The sequence below is a fragment of the Marmota flaviventris genome, chromosome 2, assembly GCF_047511675.1.
Source record: "Marmota flaviventris isolate mMarFla1 chromosome 2, mMarFla1.hap1, whole genome shotgun sequence".
NCBI classification, from domain to species: domain Eukaryota; kingdom Metazoa; phylum Chordata; class Mammalia; order Rodentia; family Sciuridae; genus Marmota; species Marmota flaviventris.
The window spans coordinates 108,512,650-108,529,474 of NC_092499.1; the positions used below are offsets into that span (position 1 = coordinate 108,512,650).

General features: G+C 32.1%; 1 protein-coding gene across 2 annotated transcripts in view; it reads right to left on the bottom strand.

Moving 5' to 3' along the window:
* Vps13c (vacuolar protein sorting 13 homolog C) overlaps nt 1–16,825 on the bottom strand; it is a 196,215-nt gene that overhangs the window by 150,728 nt on the left and 28,662 nt on the right. For both annotated transcript variants that reach the window (XM_027925076.3, XM_027925084.2), the window contains exons 6-11: nt 10,108–10,217; nt 6,977–7,036; nt 4,361–4,420; nt 3,464–3,544; nt 2,600–2,657; nt 890–1,017 (exon numbers count right to left, since the gene is read on the bottom strand). In XM_027925076.3, the coding sequence (XP_027780877.2) occupies nt 890–1,017; nt 2,600–2,657; nt 3,464–3,544; nt 4,361–4,420; nt 6,977–7,036; nt 10,108–10,217 (497 nt within the window). The remainder of the gene's footprint in view (nt 1–889; nt 1,018–2,599; nt 2,658–3,463; nt 3,545–4,360; nt 4,421–6,976; nt 7,037–10,107; nt 10,218–16,825) is intronic.

Genomic DNA, 16,825 nt, shown 5'->3' on the forward strand with positions numbered 1-16,825 from the left:
CAAACAATTCACCTGAAGCGAAATACAGGCACAAGAGTGGATAACATGTCTTCAGGCTAGAGAAACATGCAAGTCTAGCTTCTTCCTCTCTCATTTTTCCTAATGCAATTCTAGGGATTACCTATAAATGTGACCCTTCAGTGCTTGAAATATGTCTAGTCTGAACTTAAATGTACTTAAAGTGTAAAATATATCATAGATTTTAGACTTAAGGGGAGGGAAAGATATAACATCATCACAATTTTCTATGTTGATAACATTTTGAAATGATATTTTGGAAATGATAGGTTAAATAAGATGGATCATTAAAGTTAATTTCATAATTTTCTTTTTATTTTGCTAATATAACTACTAGAAAATCTAAAATTACAAAAGCAAACTTCATTGTATTTATTGGACAGCCCTGGGCTAAAATTGCCATAGTGAAATCTCCAGTCTTCCTTTCAGTTTATTTTTTCAAGTGTGCTATCCAAACCCTCTGGGCATATAACTACATTTAGGAAACATAGAAGGAAAGAGTTGCCCTCATAGCTGTTCTAAAAATAAAGAAACAATATTTATTATAAACAGTGTCTGCTATTAAAAACTGTGAAGGGAAAAAACACATTAAAATGTTCTACCAACTGTGAATTAAATGGAAATAATGTCATTTCCATTGTCTAGTTTGATACAATTTCTAAGATTTAGGAAAAGATCAGATAAAGAAAAATATTTCTTAAATTTGAAGGTTTTTTTCCTTTAAAAAAAATTTTTTTTGAAGCTTCCAATCTCAACATAATGAACCACAAGAACCACCAGACAATTATAGAGAAAGAACAACTGCAAAGGATAAAAGCAATCAAGACTCAATAAGACTAATCAAAGCTAAAAGTGTCCCACTGAATCTTACCTGGGGCTTAGTTAGTTCAATGGCAATATTTTGGACTTCTATGTTGCAATCCAGTTTGGGTGTTTTGAGTTCTATTTCTGCATAAGGATTCATGTAAAGTTTCGCAGAGGCAGATATTGGCTGGAAAACTTAAATCACATGGGAAGACTTAAATAAGATGTTTATATGCTCTTGCATATAAATTACTGTAAATAATTATGAGAACTCTGAAATAAACATACATATGTATATATAACAAAATCACTAGCAAAAATATTTACGCACCTACTCATCTGCATACTACCAACTGTCAAGCTCTATGATTAAAGTAGAATCTGCAAAGAAATTGGAATCCTATATTTCTAGTTAAGAAATGTTCAAAACACAGCTAATCTGTATAAAATTAGGTTTCTCTTCCTTGCTACAAGATGTTTAATGACTTTATTATTCATTAAAAATACCAATATAGGGAAGGAAATAAAATGTAATTAAATAATCAGTGGCAGAATTTTGGAACAGAATCGTAAATAAAATCATCCCAGGAAAAACGTTACCACTTCATGATTCTCAAAATGGTCATTACATATATAATCTTAGAGTTAACAAAAGAAAATATTCTTGAATTGAGTAATCATATTAAAAGGTATATTAAGGTAGATGTAGAGCAAAGTATGGTAATAAATTTTAACCGGACAGCCTTAAAACTATGTAAGTTGTGACCATGTATGATAATTACAATTTTCATCGTGTATAAACAACTTAACTAACAGGCTATTTACAAAAACCTAAGAATAAAGTTGTAGATTTTTCTGAACCAGTTATTTTATTGATGAAACTAAATGTTCTCACAAACTGTCAGTACTTGAAAACATTTGTTATTAAATAGAGAAGTCTATAAACAGAGACTCTAAGTCCCAACATCCAATGGCAATTAACTACAACAGAACCTGAAGAAAATAATAGTGAAGAGAATAATATGGAATATGAAAGGACATGAATACAAAAGCTGAGGGCAATCATAAAGGAGTACACTAAATAAAAGCAAACTGATAGCTTTAGAATGAAACTGAAATGGGGGGAAAAAATTGGATAGAGAAGTAGTAAACAAGCAGGCAGGTTTCTCAGAGACCTATTTCTAAAATAAAAGTGAGGCTGCCAAGAAACAGAAAAAAGTAGTTCACTTAAAACAATGTCTAGAGTGGTTGGTTTATCTTAACACCACAACAGTGATATGCTAGGGATTTCAAAAAATGTTTTTCACACTTCTGACTTAGTGATGTACCAGTTAAACAAATGACTGGTATCCGGTCGTCATTAAGAACCGTTTTTATTAAACACACTTAGAGAATGTAGGTTATTTTTCTGAATACCCAGACCTCAGAGGCTTTTAAAGAAGGAAAGGAGGAGAGGAAGCAAAAACAATGGGTACGGAGTAAAGCCCTAAAACAAAAATAATTCAATGTCAAGCCAGGAAGAAAACATGCTGGTCAAAGAAGGCTGGCTGCACAGAGTGAACTGCAGCTACACTGCCCATCCCTCCCATTTTCCACTGGCATCCATATTATGATCTAGGCCCAAATAATTAGTTGTAATCCAAATATGTTGTATCATAACAGTAAGGTATAAAATTAACATGCTCTATTTGTCAAAGTAGTTTTTTAAAAGGTATGTTAAAGTATTTAATTACATGTTTGTTCCTATAATATGAAATAAATTATAATCATTACTTACTATACTGATGGTTCGGGGGTATATTTCTACTGGTAAGAATTTCATTTTTCAACTGATCCTAAACAAAAAATCTGAATTAAATGAAAAATAAAATGTACACATATGCAGTGACACATAACAGAAAACAATTTGGTTCTTACATAGGTATCTGATTCTTCTTTGTAACTATGAGTTCATGAGAAAAATATAAACATTATTTACAGGTATATTTTTTAGTATAAAGATAAAGAAGTAGATAATTTTTAAACATTCTAAATATCTAGAAACATCATAATACTATGTTCCTCTACATCTTTGGAAACAAATACAAATACATCCATAAATTTCTAGTCAAAAGCAAATTATCTCTTTTATATCTTTAAGAAAAAGAGATAGAGCCTTGAAATTTACTAGTTCAGAAAATTTAACTGGTATTCCTTTCTCCCCTAAGTAAAGAAACATAATTAAGATTGGCTTAGCACACTGAAGCACTGAATTAATCTCTCACTTTTCAGGAAAACATCGCAAATGCTAAAAATACTGGCCAAGGATATACGCTTTAGATCTGAAAGTTACCTTCTTTCTTACTAATACTCTTAATCATTCTCATATGAAATACCTCGATGTAACAGGAATACCACCAAAAGACCATAATGAAGTTTTTTACCTTGATTCTCACATCACCATCTACTGAATGATTTTGCAAATACCCTCAAAATCAAAAGTGTTTTTTTGAAGACACACAGTGAATTTCAAAAAATGTTTTTCACATTTAGTGATGTACCAGTTAAACAAATGACTGGTATTCTGTCGTCATTAAGAACCTGTTTTATTAAACACACTTAGAGAATGTAGGTTATTTTTCCAGGAATGATTTGAAATTACCAAGATCTGCTCCCTTGATCCATGGTAAGACATGCAGCAGTTTACATTCCAGTAAGCACTAAGACTATCCAGCCGTATAAGCTATAAAACAAAAACGAAAGAGGTCAAAGCAACAAACAAAATGAAATCATAAATCAACATAAGATTATTCTCATGTTCACTACTCCAGAATTACCCAGCTGCAACTTTCAACTTTTAAAGGAAATAAAGTAATGCAAAAATGAGGCAAAATATATACATAGACTTTATTTGTAAGTATACTATTTGCTAAATTGGACTTCCAAGAGCACAATTTCCAAGAGACTCAATTATCAAATATTTATTGGAAATTTAGCATTTAACAGACCTGATAAGTATTTTGTTTAAAAAGAAAGACATGATCCCTCCGGCAAATACCAATGGCTATTTCCAGAAGAGGATGCTGGAGGAGATTCCATGATTAACAAGACAGAAAAAGCTACGGATTAAATACAGATCCTTATTGGAGATACACAGTGTTTATTAGCATATTTAAAGTACTATAAGTCCTGTAGTTTAAAACAAACTGAAATACACCTGTTTAATTACGTTTAGCTTAGAACTTTAATAAGTAATAACAGGAGGATATTTTTTCTGTAACATCTCATAATATCTCAATTACTTGTTGCTTCTTAAAATTCCACTGAGAAATATTTTATCCAGTTTCTTCACTTGTTAGGTGAAGAACCTAAACTTCAGAGTATGTAAACAATTATATTAGGTCATGTAGTTAGTATGAAGCAGAGCCAAAACTAGACTCTAGGCTTAATTCACATCAATAGCAAATTCTGTTCCACCAAAGTTTCTTCAAGAAAATATATCAAGTACTTACAGCCAGGAAACTAAAAAGAAATGTACATTCTAATGATAATATAATACCTTGTATATAATTTTTTCTGCTTCATTTAATATGCATGGAGTCCAGTGTTCATTTGTAGTCTAAAAAAAACACACACAAAATAACTGTGAAATGTGATATGTCACACAACAGTTCTCTATTATTTGTAAAGATTAGCAAAATAATGTAGGAATAAAAGACATCTATCTAACAAATGTTACTGAAGTTAGGGGCTTCTTTATCTATTTACATAGCAAATCAAAAGGACAATGAAAAACAGAATTGAGGATGTTCTAATTTAATGAAGTTATTCATTCAGAAAATAATTATTGGGCTACTATGTGCCTGAACTGTGGAAAGAACTGGATATGAATTAAAACAGAGAACTAGAACTAGTAAGAAGGTACACATTATTTTTAAAAAAAAAAAAAAGTGACTGTAAAGTAGGAAGACAGTATGGAAATCAGCACAACCATGTTTCCAGAAGACACTGAGGGTGGCAAAGCCAATACTGACTTATTTAACAGCAGGGGCATTACTAATGAACTTGCTAACAACGGTTTCTATGGAGGAGCAGCGGGAGAATCATTGGAAAGTGGGGAAAGAAGCTAGCACAAGTAGAAAACTCTCAAAAGATCTGACTGCAGAGAAAGGGAAGGCAGTAGTTACACAGCTTGTGAGAGGTAATGGATGGTTAAGACTTTTTATTGTGTCAGAAGACATCTGAATGTGTTTAAATGCTTGCAAGAAGGAGTCTGAGGGGAGAGTCAGGGAGGGTAGGAGAGAGTGTTAGTTGAATACTCAGGAAATGTCCTAGAGGGAGATTGATGCAAAGAAGGAGGAAGGAAAGAAGGAATAGATTCTTGAGGATAAGGGGGACGATGAGATCCTGAGAAGAGGTGGGAAGAATACTTTAGATTTTAAAAAGTTAGATTGTACTTGGAAAAATAGGGGAAAATAAAGGCATGGATAAAAAGCAGGTAGAAGGTTTCCTGTTATTGTCATTATAATAATCACTTGTACTTGAAGTGGCTTAGCCAAAAAAAAATGTAACAAGTGTTACACATAAAGTACCTCATTTAATCATCATAAAAACACCAAAAGGTAGGTACTACTGTATCACTAAATAAATGTAGCCTAGAAGGAGATCAACATATATATAACCAGTATAACAGTACGTTACAGGTCTTTTACAAAATGCAATGGGGAGCATAAAAAAAAGGAATGATAAATTCTAAGAGAGAACAGCAACAACAACAACAACAAAAAAAAAAAAGAATGAGAGAGACAAGAGAATAACTCATATATGCATTAAAACCTGAGTAGACTCACTAGGCAGACAAAGAGAATAAAACAGGCAAATAAAACAGTACAAAGAGTCTAAGCAAAGACGCAGAGAGCACAACAGCACACACTATGGAAACTACACTCACACACTACTCTGCCCATTAGACTACAGGAAGTACATGCTATATTGTACTTTTTATTTTGTCTGTTAGACACCTGAAGTTAAATATTGTTCTCACCTATGGCCACTATTGTTAGACTAAGTTTTCTGGAACAATCACCACAGAACTCAGATTCTGGTCTTTTATGAGATATTACTGTATATTTCTATGCCTTATCAAAAGCTACTTCAAGTGCTTTTTGGATAAACAGTATCTGAAACACTAGCTTCCTGACTCCCTTTCTTTTGTTTCTCTAGCTCTTTTTCTTTGTTGCTCTTGCCTCAACATCAATCTGTACTTCTCTATATGCACATATCATTCTTAAGGTTGCCACCTAATTCTGTCCTTGTGCTTCTCTGCCAGTTCACCACCTTTCCATTTTTCTTCCTCTCATGTCTTCCTGAAACATTCTGCATTTAACCAATCATCAGGCAAACTGTGAGCAGTATGATTTATTGCTCACTACCCTTAATTTTGAAAGTATTTAAGTGAACCACATTTTTTCCTCCATAGAAAAACCTAATCTAGCTATTTTCCTTCATTTATATGTCCCAAAACATGTTTCCCATCATTTAATTGCCTATAATGAAAAGAATGTCCATTCTTCATATGAATAACTCTCTACCCATAAGAACTTTTAAGAGAAAAAGCAAACTGCATTATAAAATACTTTATCAAAATGAATAATTTTACATACAACCCCATGTAACTCACACACTCACACACACACACACATATACACCTATACTTGTATAAGCTATTTGGGGGGTGTATTCCACTTATACCACCCTCCAATACCAAGTTTGAGTACATAATTCAATAGTAATTTGTCTAACCCAACTTTTCTCACATATTTAGATTACAGATTTTATTCCTTTCAAATAATTTGATATTGATATTTTGATATGTTAATGAAAGACAAAATAATTAGAAAATGTAGCAACAGCATCACTAAAAATGTTAAACTTTTAGAAAGCTACATCAAGATAATTCATAAAATTTTTAATATTTGGGCTGGGGTTGTGGCTCAGTGGTAGAGTACATGTGAGGCTCTGGGTTTGATTTTCAGCACCACACATAAATAAATAAATAAAATAAAGATCCATCGATGTCTAAAATTTTTTTTAATTATAATATCTATCTGTGGTAATATTTGATTCTAGGCAATTCAGCTTGTAACTTTGAAATAATAATTTACACGTTCCTTACCAATAGACTAAATTCTCCCAATGTGACACCAAATGAAAGAGGCCGCTCTGGATCAGTGACCTACCAAAGAAAAGGGACACTTAAATATACCGATGGTGAGGACAAATCCATGCTCTACCCTTTACAATAGTCAGCAGAGGAACTGTTTACAAACAAGTCATACAACCCAACTGTACGTGTGGAAAAGAAAGGAGAGGAAAGAATAATATGGGTGGCATTATCAATATTTTACAGGTACAATACTAAAATAATATTTCCCAGTGGAAGTCTTTTTCTTACAAAAAGTAAGAGGATACAGTAACTATGACTAAAGAGACTCTTCTCTAGATAGCTGAAAGAGGACAGTCCTTCTATCTCATTAAAGATGTCCTTCATACATAAAACAAGGTGCTACAGATAACACTGCCTCTAAATAATTTTTAAAACATTTAATATGTTCACACTTGGAAATGTGAACTGTCTTTTTAAACCTTTAATTTCTGGAAATTTCAAAAATGCTTTATTAGGAAAAACTCTTAGATTGTAATATTTAATTTCCTCAATCACTTCACCCAAAACCTACCAATGTGAAGCTGCTGTTGTTTCTGATCTTCAGTATCATGGCTTTGTTTATACATACTACTTAAACTACCACAGTGTGTCCAGCTTACTGTCTGAGCCATCCCAAAGATGCTCAAGCCATAGAACTATCTGCTTCTGACAGAAATTTGGAAAAGTAGGGTGAGAGGAAGAATAGCTTTCTAAACTACCCACCTGGAGCTCAAATTTTGTCACATGGACCTTTGTCAAAGAGGATGTGTGCACATACACACTGGCTTAAGGGAAAAGCACTACAGCTTTATGAGCCTGATTTTGTCATTAATATCAGATCTCTGGATTTGTAGTAAAACATTTTCCTTTTTTCCTACACTCATCTTTACACCAAAAGATGACTGGTTCAAAACAACTTGCTGCAATTTTAGAAGGAACTTTAACAAATCCCAACTCCACAGTTGCTAATATACTACCTAAAAATTACAGCAATTAGGGGCTGGGATTGTGGCTCAAAGGTAGAGAGCTTGCCTTGCATGTGTGAGGCACTAGGTTTGATCCTCAGCACCACATAAAAATAAATAAATTAAATAAAGGTATAAAAAATTACAGCAATTATTTAATGAGCATCTTTATGATAAATTATTTTATTTTTCCCATTTCTTACATTCTATATTTCGCATAGCCTTCTAGATACAATAATTAAGGTAATCACATTGAAAGAAATAAAATACAAGAATCATTTGTTCTTTTTAATTTCATTACTTTTAAATTATTTTAATACATTTGGTCACTGACAGCAATTTAAATGATTGATGTTACTTATCCCACTCTTGTGCATCTCTATTTTTTAATTAAATAAAAAGAAATAATGTACCTTTCTAATTGTATTCAGTCAGGAGACAGCTCAGTTTAGATTCAAATTAATGTTCCCATTCACTAATATGTCATTAGGAGGTTTTTGTTTTTTAATTGACAAATAAAAATTACATATTTATGGAGTACAATATGTAAGAATCGAAGTAACTAACATACCCACCACTTCATATACTTACCGTTTATTTCTGATGAGAACATTTAAAATCTATTCTTATAATTTTGAAATATACATTGTTATTATTAACTATAATAAACTTACAGTACAACAGAATACCAGAACTTAGTCCTCCTATCTAACCAAACCTCTGTACCCTCTGACCCACCTCTTCTCTTTCGGTCCCCAATTTCTGTAAACCATCCTTTTACTCTCTACTTCTGAGTTCAGTTTTTTTAGATTCCATCTATCTTGCAGTATTTGTCTTTCAATACAGCCTATTTCATTTAATGTAATGATTTCCAGTTCCATCCATATTGCTGCAAATGACAAAACTGCCTTCTTTTTTTAAGGCTGAACAGTATTTCCTGTGTACAACATTCCCTTTATCCACTGAGAGGCACTTCAATTGCTCCATATCTTAGCTACTATGAATAGCACTAGAATAAATATGTAACTGCTGACATCTCTTCCAAATACTTATTTCAATTTCTTTTAATATATACCCAGAAACAGAACTGCTGTATCTTATGGTAATTCTATTTTTCATTTTTGAAGGAAACCTCCACAGTTTTCCAAAATTAGGTATAATTTATATTCCCACCAACAGTGTATAAGGGTCCCCATTTCTCCACATAGTTTCAGCAATAATTCTTTTACTTCCATGATGTGCTGAGCACATTTTCCTGAGTTTGTTATGAACATGGACATTAGAAGTTAGATTTCTGTTAAATGTTTGTTAACAAAATTCACTTTAATAACACCTTAAAACCAAAAAGATAATATCAATATAAAATATAATTTAAAAAAAAACTACAAGTGTGTCTTACTAAATACTAAGTTATACAGAGGACTGGGGAAGGAAAATAAACTCTAGTATGTCCACACTGCTTTAATTCAATTCAAACTTAAGACAAATTTAATATAAAAATGCAAATTCATTTTTAGAAGAGATGGAATAACATTTCTAATTTCCTAGGTCAATGACAAAATTCAAGGCTTCTTTCATATGTTTCAAACTTTTAAAGAACAATACATATTAAGATCAAGGGATCTCATTTTAACTAATCATACACACAGTTATTAATCAACTGATATTAACCTTTGGTTTTAAGTAAAGTTTGGTTTATAAATATATTGTAAGTAGCTGTGAGTAGTTCAACTATATGAAATGTAAAGAGAACAAGACTGTAGTCAAGTGAGGAGGGTTTTAGACCCCTTTCTGCCAACTACCATGACCACTGATTATTTCATCACCTTTTGGAACTAATTTTATTGTCAATATAAAAAGAAAAGTAGTTATTTAACATTATAAGTATTATTAACACATAAAACAAATTTTTTAAAAAAAATAGAGGTCAATCCACATGATAATTTTATGCTATATTTACATCTGGAGATGGCAAATAAAAGCAGCCCACCACAGGAGATATGATAACATACTTCAAAGACAGAAATCAATCTTAGATTTAAATTGGGTACAAGTAATCCCTATATGAAAAATGAAGAAATCATTAAATATTATATCTAATTACTATCTTAAACCAAATAATCTGAAATAACTTACATCATCTTCATATTTAATGTGAATATCTGTGATTTTTACTTGTACATTTTTTATTACTTGTGTTGCCAATTTTTCCAAAAATGTATCCTTTTTGGCTTCTTTTGGCTTATCTGTTAAAAAATAGAAAAATACAAGCTCAAGAATTGAAATTCACACATACATTACAAGCAATGACCAAAGGAGAGCTAGGATACTACTCAATGGAAATTATGCCTATTCTAGTGTCTTTATTTTTTTTTAGATTTTAGATTTTAATATGCATTTCAACTTAAAACTTACTTTTGAAGTTAAACTGTAATCTAACATTAATTTTGCCTTCCAACACAGAAATCAAGTGGCAGTGTGTATAAACAACACATGGCATAAAAACTACTTTTACCTACCTTTTGAGCGATCAAGACCTTTAAAACGTTTCTTAAAATGTTTTTTGTGCTTTTTACGCTTACGTCCTTCTCAGTGGAAGCATTTTAGTGAGAAAAGGATAAAATTCATGTTAGCAGACAAGAGGACAGAAAAGAAAATAAGAGAATTCTTCCTGAGAGCAAATTCTGGTACAACTTACTTTACCTTATTCTAAACTGATCTATTATTTTAATACAAACACAGATTCACAAACTTTCTTTGGTCTAGAAAAACATTCTTCAGTAAAGAATAACCTACTTTAATCTACAAAATAATTTGGCAGGTGAAATTATAAAAAAAACTGGATAAACTATCCATTTGCAATGATCTCTGTAATATATATAACTTTACAATACGAAGTTTCATTTCAATTTGAGTCTGTAATCAAAATATTGGAAATGTAATAATGACAAAAGGAACATAAATGAAATGAATGAGTATGTTGCCAACAGATGAACTCCTCTGGATGCTATACTTCAAAAACAAAATTATTTAATTAAAGATATAAACAATATAAGAGCATAAACTATACATTGAACTGTTTTTAAATTAGTTGTTATTACTTTAAAATTATATCCTCTTTTTATTTGGCACTGCCTCAGTGTATTTTGGTGTTATCCAACACCTGTCTTACCCAATTTCCAAATCTTTATATTCAATTGCCTACTAGGCGTCACTTCTAGAACTCTGAGGCAATCTCTGAATGGTCTCCTGTCCTCTAATCTCCATCCTTATCTCCTATTTAAGGTCCTTCCACACTGCTACCAGAATGTCTTCTAAAATATTACTCACAGATTGTTAATCCCGTCTTCAAAATCATTTAGAGGCTCTCTGAAGCCAGCCATATAAAATCAAAAAGTATCGGTATGGCACAAAAGGTCCTGCCATTCATCCTTGTACTAGAAACTACCAAAAAAATACTTCAACTTTCCAAAACAAGCCATACTTTCTAGTGCCTAATGCCTTTCTACACATGGTTCCCTAAACTTGGGCTGCCTTTCCTGAATTTTTTTACTAGGCAAACTTCTAGGTTTCCAAATCTCAGGTCCAGCTCTGCTGCTTATTATGAAACCTTTTAAACTCCTCAAAGCAGCTCTAGGATCTGCATCTTATATAAAATTCCAATAAACAATGATTACACTGTATTTGAAGCATCTGTACAATTCTCTTGCCACCAGGCAGGAAGCTTCCTTTAGGACAGGGATTAATTAATGTCTGGGCATAAAGTACACAATATATACCTGTTCAAATGAATTTTTAAAATCTATACTTAAACATTCTAATAAAATACAAACTCAATATTATTTAAATTTCAGAGAATACATGTGAAATTTAGCTTGAAATTTCCAATTTGTTCTTTATACCTGCAAACTTCTCTACTGTAAAGTTAAGAATCAAATTCTAATTACAAGACTAAAACCTGAGTTTCAAGAAAAAAAATATTTAATAAATATATAAAAGAATCTAGGGCTGGTGATGTGGCTCAAGCAGTTGCGTGCTCGCCTGGCATGCGCGGGGCGCTGGGTTCGATCCTAAGCACCACATAAAAATAAAATAAAGATGTTGTGTCCACCAAAAACTAAAAAAATCAATATTAAAAAATTCTCTCTCTCTCTCTCTCTCTCTCTCTCTCTCTCTCTCTCTCTCTCTCTCCTCTCTCTCCTCTCTTCTCTCTTCTCTCTTTAAAAAAAAAAAAGAATCTGGACAGTTCTAATATCATTGTTTTTTGCCACAAGGACAGTCCCTAATTTTATTCCAGTCATAAATTAAACATACTGAGTTTATTTATGAGACTGAGTTCTCCAAGAAATACCATTTGAAAAAGGACAAATCAGAATAGCCCCCCAAAACAATTTCATTTGGCTAGAATTGCTTTTAGAGACAGATTCTGATTCTCTTCAGATCTAACTTGTCGTCTTTCTAGTTACACATTTGTTCTATCCCTATGTTCTGTTTTTGATCCAATGTTAGATGCACCATGTTAGACCTTTCCAAATAGGTTCAAAACTAAGCTGAGCACTGCATAGCTCTTTAAAGAAATAGTCTAATAAATATGATGAACAGTAAATGATGATTCTCAATCATACTCTAAAGTAGTTTCCAAATATCTTGATCTTGGAACCCTTTGTCACACTTAAAACCTAAAGATTCTAAAGTGCTTTTCGTTTATATGGATTATAACTATTCATATTTACCATACCAGAAATTGAGAATTTTTTAAAATATTTTTGTTAATTCAATTAAAATCAACAAACCATTTCATCATCACATAGATAGCATATAGTTAAGAAAAATAATTACATATTTCCAAGCAATTATAGTACGAAGACTCATAATCACTTTGCTTTCTTACAAATCCCTTTAATATATGGCTTAGGAGAAGACAGCTGGATTCACATACCACCTTCTGTCTTTAATCTGTTGAGGTATGTGGTTTTGGAGAAGTATATTATTAAAGTCTGATTTAACTACAGATATACAACCAGAAAAGGGAAGAGTATTTTCAAGGCCTTTTCATATCTACGAACATGACATCAAAATTCAACAAATGGCAGTTTGTAAAAGGTAGATCCATCATGGAATATGAAACCTTGTAAATGAATTTTTCCTCCAAAAAAAATCAATGGCCCATCTTACATTTTAAATGAGCCTTTTACACATGCATGACCTTTTATCATTCATTGTTAATACAGAAATTTTGCTTAACTGAATTAGGCAAATCTTCCAAATATTGAATCATTTCATTACTTAACATCAGAAGTCACATTTGTTAAGATCAGCATGAATCTCATCAGAAAGTCTTTAAAGACTGGGAAGCTGCCCAGCTCAAGGTGACAAATACAAGTTTTCTAAAGTTCTAATTTCTCCTCAAAAAGCTCAAATTTTATCATTAGCAACAAATATTACTAGTTGATTTTACTTAAAGTTGTTTTGCTGAAGTGTCTACCACATATCCAAATCTGAATGACAGCATTCTGTCAAGTAAAAATAACCTTCTTAAAAAAGCAACTAGTTCAGTTCATAACTCAATCAAATGCAACTTCTTTTCCTTGAGATAGTCAACATCCTTCTGTGTGCAGAAGTGTTTTTATTCTCTTTTGTTTCATGGAATACTAAAGAGACATACACTCAAGAGTTAAAGTTCATTAATATTAAATTTTTCCTAATATATAAAGAAAGTTTTTCAGTAAAATTGACATTTATTTTGGTTTTTGTGTACTCTGAGTGGATGGTAGTGAAGAATATAATGACTACCAGTACAGTCTGGTGTACTGTCTTGAATCACACTAAGGCAGCCAGCAATTTTATTAACCTCTGCCTCTGTACAAGCAATGCAAATGTCAGCACAGTTAAAAATCCAATAATGTCATAGGATTATTATGAAACTGTTTCAAGAACCACCGCTCTAAGGTAAGAAAAACAGAAACAATGACAATAAAAAACTAAATTCAAATGAGGAAAGAATATACACTCAGAAACTAAAAAGAGGAAATGATTATGAAGTATATATTAAATCCTAGCCAATGAAGATATCATAAACAAAATTAACTATTGTCATTGTAGAATCACCAACATTCTGAGCCTCATTTTAATCCATGCTAATGCACCTTTTAAAAAGGGCAGAGGAAGGAATGAAGGTTCACTGGATGGGGGGAGGTTCACTGGATGGGTAGAGTTTCAATAGGGGGATAGGAATGGGAAAGATACTAAAATGAATCTGATATAACTTTCCTAGGTCCATATATGAATACATGACCAGTGTAACTCCACATCATGTAGAACCGCAAGAACAGGAAGTTATACTTCATGTATGTATGATATGTCAAAATACATTTTACTGTCATGTATAACTAAAAAGAAGGATTTTTTTAAAAAAAGGAAACTGAATTAATTAGCAACTTAATTACGTTTTCCTTTATAAGTGTCCTTGTTCTGCTATTTTTTAACAATGCCCAGAGATTTTGTTAAGATATTTGAATGGGTCACTGGAATTCATTTATATGTTAGGGGTAGGTTACTTCTAAAAGGATCAGAAAACACAGTAGCAGACTACAGAAAACTGGTTCAATTATAGCCTACAAAATTACACAGTATGTATCTCCATGATATCTTTTATATTAAAGTAACTATAAGACAACATAGTCAAACACACTTATTAAAGGGGTAAATATGTTAGAAGGGAAACTGCTTTCAAGGTACTTAATGCTGTGAATCTGCCATGCAAATTCTTCTTCCATTTATCAAAATGAATCTACATATTAAAGAAGTCGATAGTTGCAGATGTAACTCTAACAGAATGTTTAATGTTTAAAATACAAAATACAAAGCAGTATGGAGTTTCCTTGGAAATCTGGGAATGAAACCACCATTTGACCCAGTGCCTTGCAAATGCTAGGCAAGTGCTCTACTAGTCTATATATACCCAAAGGACTCAAAAACAGCATACTACAGGGACACAGCCCCATCAATGTTTATAGCAGCAAAATTCACAATAGCTAAACTGTGGAGGCAACCTAGATGCCCTTCAGTAGATGAATGGATAAAAAAAAATGTGGCATATGCACACAATGGAATTTTACTCAGCAATAAAAGAAAATAAAATCATGGCATTTGCAGGTAAATTGATGGTGCTGGAGAAGATAATGCTAAGTGAAGTTAGCCAATCCCCAAAAAACAAATGCCGAATGTTTTCTCTGATTTAAGAAGGCTGATTCATCTTGGGGTAGGGATGGGGAGCATGGGAGGAATAGACGAACTCTAAATAGGGCAGAGGAGTTAGAGGGAAAGGGAGGGGGCAGGGGATTAGCAAGGATGATGGAATGTGATGGAAATCATTACCCAAAGTACATGTATGAAGACATGAATTGGTGCCAACATACTTTATATACAACCAGAGATATGAAAAGATGTGCTATATATGTGTAATAAAATTTGTAATGCATTCTGCTGTTGTTTATTTTTTTAAAAATCAATAAATTTTTAAAAAAGAAATGTGACTAATCCAAATATAAATAAATAAAATACAAAATATAAAACGCACTTGCCATTCATTCATCATTAAATTAATATAGAAAGTTCCTGAAGACTTACACAAAGTTCAATAAATCAAAGTATTAATTTTTAAATGATTGCTATATTTGGACAACTTCCTAGTATATAAAAGAATCCTACTATAAATCCTAAAGCAAATGGCCTTCACTTTGCCTTTGTGAAGTTTCAAATCTCAATATGCTGAATAGGACAGTAGTCTAGAGGTGTCTCTGGAGTTACTACAAAGGTGAACAATCCAGAAGGATATGAGCAGAAACACAAGTACTTATCAAGGTTCTGATTAAAGTCTTGTTCTCTCCCGCCTCTGAAAACAAAATCCACTTTATTGCTTTTTAAAAGTTTGAAAATCACTGCTGTAGGAGAGAGGAACTGCTTAATTCAGAAATTATTACTGTATCAGAAAAAAAGGCAGTCCAAAATTGACATATGTAGATCAAACTGAGAGATTCCCAAGAGCAGTGAATCATGTTTGTATACCCATGCATATCTGGCTTTAGTCCCCTGCTTCAGATACACTCAAGAATCTTTTATATTCATTCTTATTAATGATGGCTATATAGCATTTACTATTTCTGTCCCAAATCTAACCTAACCTAGACATCAATGTACTTGCCACAAGAAGACACTCAAATACTTAGTGAATGAATGAATGGATGGATGCAGAAGGTAGGGAAAAGGGAAGATGGTAAACGGTGAAGACATAAATTACATTTCCATATTTTTCTAAAGGATGGCACACCGTCAAATGGACTTCACTATACACAAGCACGAATAAAAATATATTTGTATATAGTTGAATATAATTAATCATGCATACCCACCAGGCTTGACGTCCTTGTAAACAAAGTTTTCCAAGCCATATATGAACTCCCCTGAATGTGCGCCTGCATCCGCATGGCAGCAATAACCAAAATGCAAAGCATTTAAAAAACACCTTTAATCTCAAATGTAAGATATACCTAAACCTAATTTTATAGAATTAGAAATCATGTAGCAAGATAAATAAAATTAATGACAACAAAACCACTTATTTCTAATATTCACAGTAACACCATTCTTATTCTTTCAACATACAAACTTTGTTTTCATAATATTAAAACAAAAATTCTTAATAATTAAAATTATAATTTCTTATTTCAAATTAAGCAAGGTAGGCAAATATCAATTATAGTTAATGCTCCTTGAAATCTTTAACAAAATTTCAAATAGAACAAAAATTTGCTTTTTGGTTCTCTTTTTGCCTGCCATTTTGCTCATTTTTTGG